This window comes from Bison bison, unplaced genomic scaffold, assembly GCF_000754665.1.
Source record: "Bison bison bison isolate TAMUID 2011002044 unplaced genomic scaffold, Bison_UMD1.0 scf7180017864266, whole genome shotgun sequence".
Lineage (NCBI taxonomy): Eukaryota > Metazoa > Chordata > Mammalia > Artiodactyla > Bovidae > Bison > Bison bison.
This window is the reverse complement of record NW_011494838.1, coordinates 2336715-2339029: the sequence shown is the minus strand read 5'-3', so window position 1 is coordinate 2339029 and position 2315 is coordinate 2336715. Positions and strand designations below refer to the sequence as shown.

At 55.2% G+C, this 2315-nt stretch overlaps 1 protein-coding gene across 1 annotated transcript in view; it reads left to right on the top strand.

The window, feature by feature from the left end:
- The window catches only part of GSN (gelsolin), a 29597-nt gene extending 27950 nt beyond the window's left edge, over positions 1-1647 (top strand). Inside the window, exons 15-16 of the mRNA XM_010848447.1 lie at positions 582-642; positions 1229-1647. Coding sequence (XP_010846749.1) covers positions 582-642; positions 1229-1398 — 231 coding nt within the window. The 3' untranslated portion in view covers positions 1399-1647. The remainder of the gene's footprint in view (positions 1-581; positions 643-1228) is intronic.
- The last annotated feature ends 668 nt before the right edge of the window (positions 1648-2315 follow it).

Below are 2315 nucleotides of genomic sequence, written 5' to 3'. Positions count from 1 at the left end.
CAGCAGACTCAGTGCTCACTGGTTGGATCAATAAACTAGTGAGCACATTAGTCTGCTCACTGGTTGAATAAGTTTATGCCCCCAAACGGATCATTCGTGAACTTCTAGAGAAGGGGCTCCGTCTCATGGCTGTCCCAGCTTGGTTGTCAGTGTTACTGGCTGAGGCAGGCTGGGGTGGAGGACGTGAAGGTGCGGGGGAGTCTGAGGCAGGTGGGACTTCCCAGCACAGGGGCAGCTACTGCTCAGCTTCACCCGCCTGCGAGTGGTCGTGGTTGCCAGGTCCTCCCCGTTCTCAGGGGGATCTGCAGTCTGGATTGAACGTAATCAGCTAGTGACTCCATTTGTCTAAAAAGACACAGCAGACCACCAGCCTCCAGTGGAGGGCGGGCCTGCAAAGCGGGGTGTCGGTCACCAGTTCGCCGTGTCTGTTCCCCAGTCCTCTAGTCACAGTCCGTGGGCTGTGAATGGGGAGGGGGGTGTCCGGCCCACACCTGGAACCTCCTCCTCTTCCAACAGCAAGCTGGGTCAGTGCCCCTCGTGCGGCTTCATCTCACACCTTCCCTCTCCTGCCTCTCCTCCAGGTCTTTGTCTGGGTTGGTAAGGATTCTCAAGAAGAGGAGAAGACAGAAGCCCTGACCTCTGGTGAGGACCCACGCGTGCCTGCCGGTCTGTTTCGGGCGGTGGGGCGGGAGCAGCTTCCTGTGCGGGTCTGGGAGTTCGTGACAGCGGGGTGGGGGCTTCCTCCCCCACAGCCAGCCCCTGGTGAGCCCTCCCCGGGTGGTGAGAGAACAGCTCGGTTCCTGCAGAAGCCGTGGGTCACAGCAAGAGGAAGAGGCAGATAGAAGCTGCCTCGGGTTCCCAGGATGCCCAGGGACTAACCGCATCTGGATCTAGATGCAGGAAAGCAGGTCTCTGGTAGCTGAGTAGAGTCTGATTTGGGAGCTGGAAATCCAGAAGCTGGTTTCTTTGATACCTTCCAGTAGGGGACGCTAGAGAACAATGAGGCACGCCTTGTGAAGCTGGAGGTTAAACTGTGACCTCTGGCCTTTCCTGTGTTTCTGGGCGGGGCAGTGAAGGAGTCACATGGTTGTCGTTGCCTTTAAGGAATGGTGGTGTCCAAGGGAGGGGTTGGGTGTTAGGGGGAGGGGGACCACAGCCACCGTAGGCATGGAACCAGCTCTCCTCGGTGGTGGAGACACTGAGGATTCTTCTGCCCATGTGTCTGCAGCTAAGCGCTACATTGAGACGGACCCAGCTAATCGTGACCGGCGGACCCCCATCACTGTGGTGAAGCAGGGCTTCGAGCCCCCCTCGTTCGTGGGCTGGTTCCTCGGCTGGGATGACAACTATTGGTCTGTGGACCCCTTGGACAGGGCCCTCGCTGAGCTGGCTGCCTGAGGAAGGCAGGCCCCACCCCAATGCCGGCCAGTGCCTTTCAGAACTGTCCGCCCTTCGAGAGGAGACCTTAGAGTGAGCAGGGTCAACCTGGTGTGTGTGCGCGTGTGGTTGGTTTTTTCTTTTTCCTTTTTTTTTTTTTTTTTTTACTGTAGCCAAAACAGCCCTGCAAAAATTCAGGGTCCTTGCAGAATTGTCTCAAGTGTCTGTGCTTTTGAAAATTGAATTCAATAAAAAGCTTTTTGAAGTGTGTGACCTGCTGTGGTTGTTTGTCCTGAGAAGTATCCTCACTGTTCTGGGAAGGGTCCATGGGGTGGGGGTGGGGGGTTGGCCTGTGCCTGAGACCCAGTGAATGAGCTTCATTCAACCCACATATAAATCTGATCCTCCGAGAAGCAGATGCCAAGATGAGATGGAATGGGCAGAGACTGCACTATGGGGAGAGTGCTTGTATGGAAGGAGATTGACAGGCAGCCAGAGGAGGCTGGAGAGCCTTCAGACAGATGCCATCTGACCCCACGTGAAGCAGGGAGGAAGAGGGGTTGGGTGGATGCGGCTTAGACAGCCGTGCAGTCCAGGCGGCTTTTGCATAGCTTTTGGGGAGTCCTCAGACAAAGTGAAAAAAAAATTAATGGCATAGTCCCATTTGTGTTGTTAATTTATCCTTTTGATCATTTGCAAATGTACGATTCAGCAGCGCTGAAGACACTGGCGGCGTTGTGGAGCTGTCCCCACCATCTCCACCCAAACCTTTTTCCTAATCCCCAGCTTAGCTTTATACCCTGTGCCCATGACACAACTCCTTCCCTCTTCCTACTTCCCATCTGCCCCTGGGAACCTTATTGCACTTTCTGTCTCTGTGAACTTGCCTGTTCTAGGTGCATCGTGGAAGTGGAACCATGCACTTGCCTTCTGTCTGG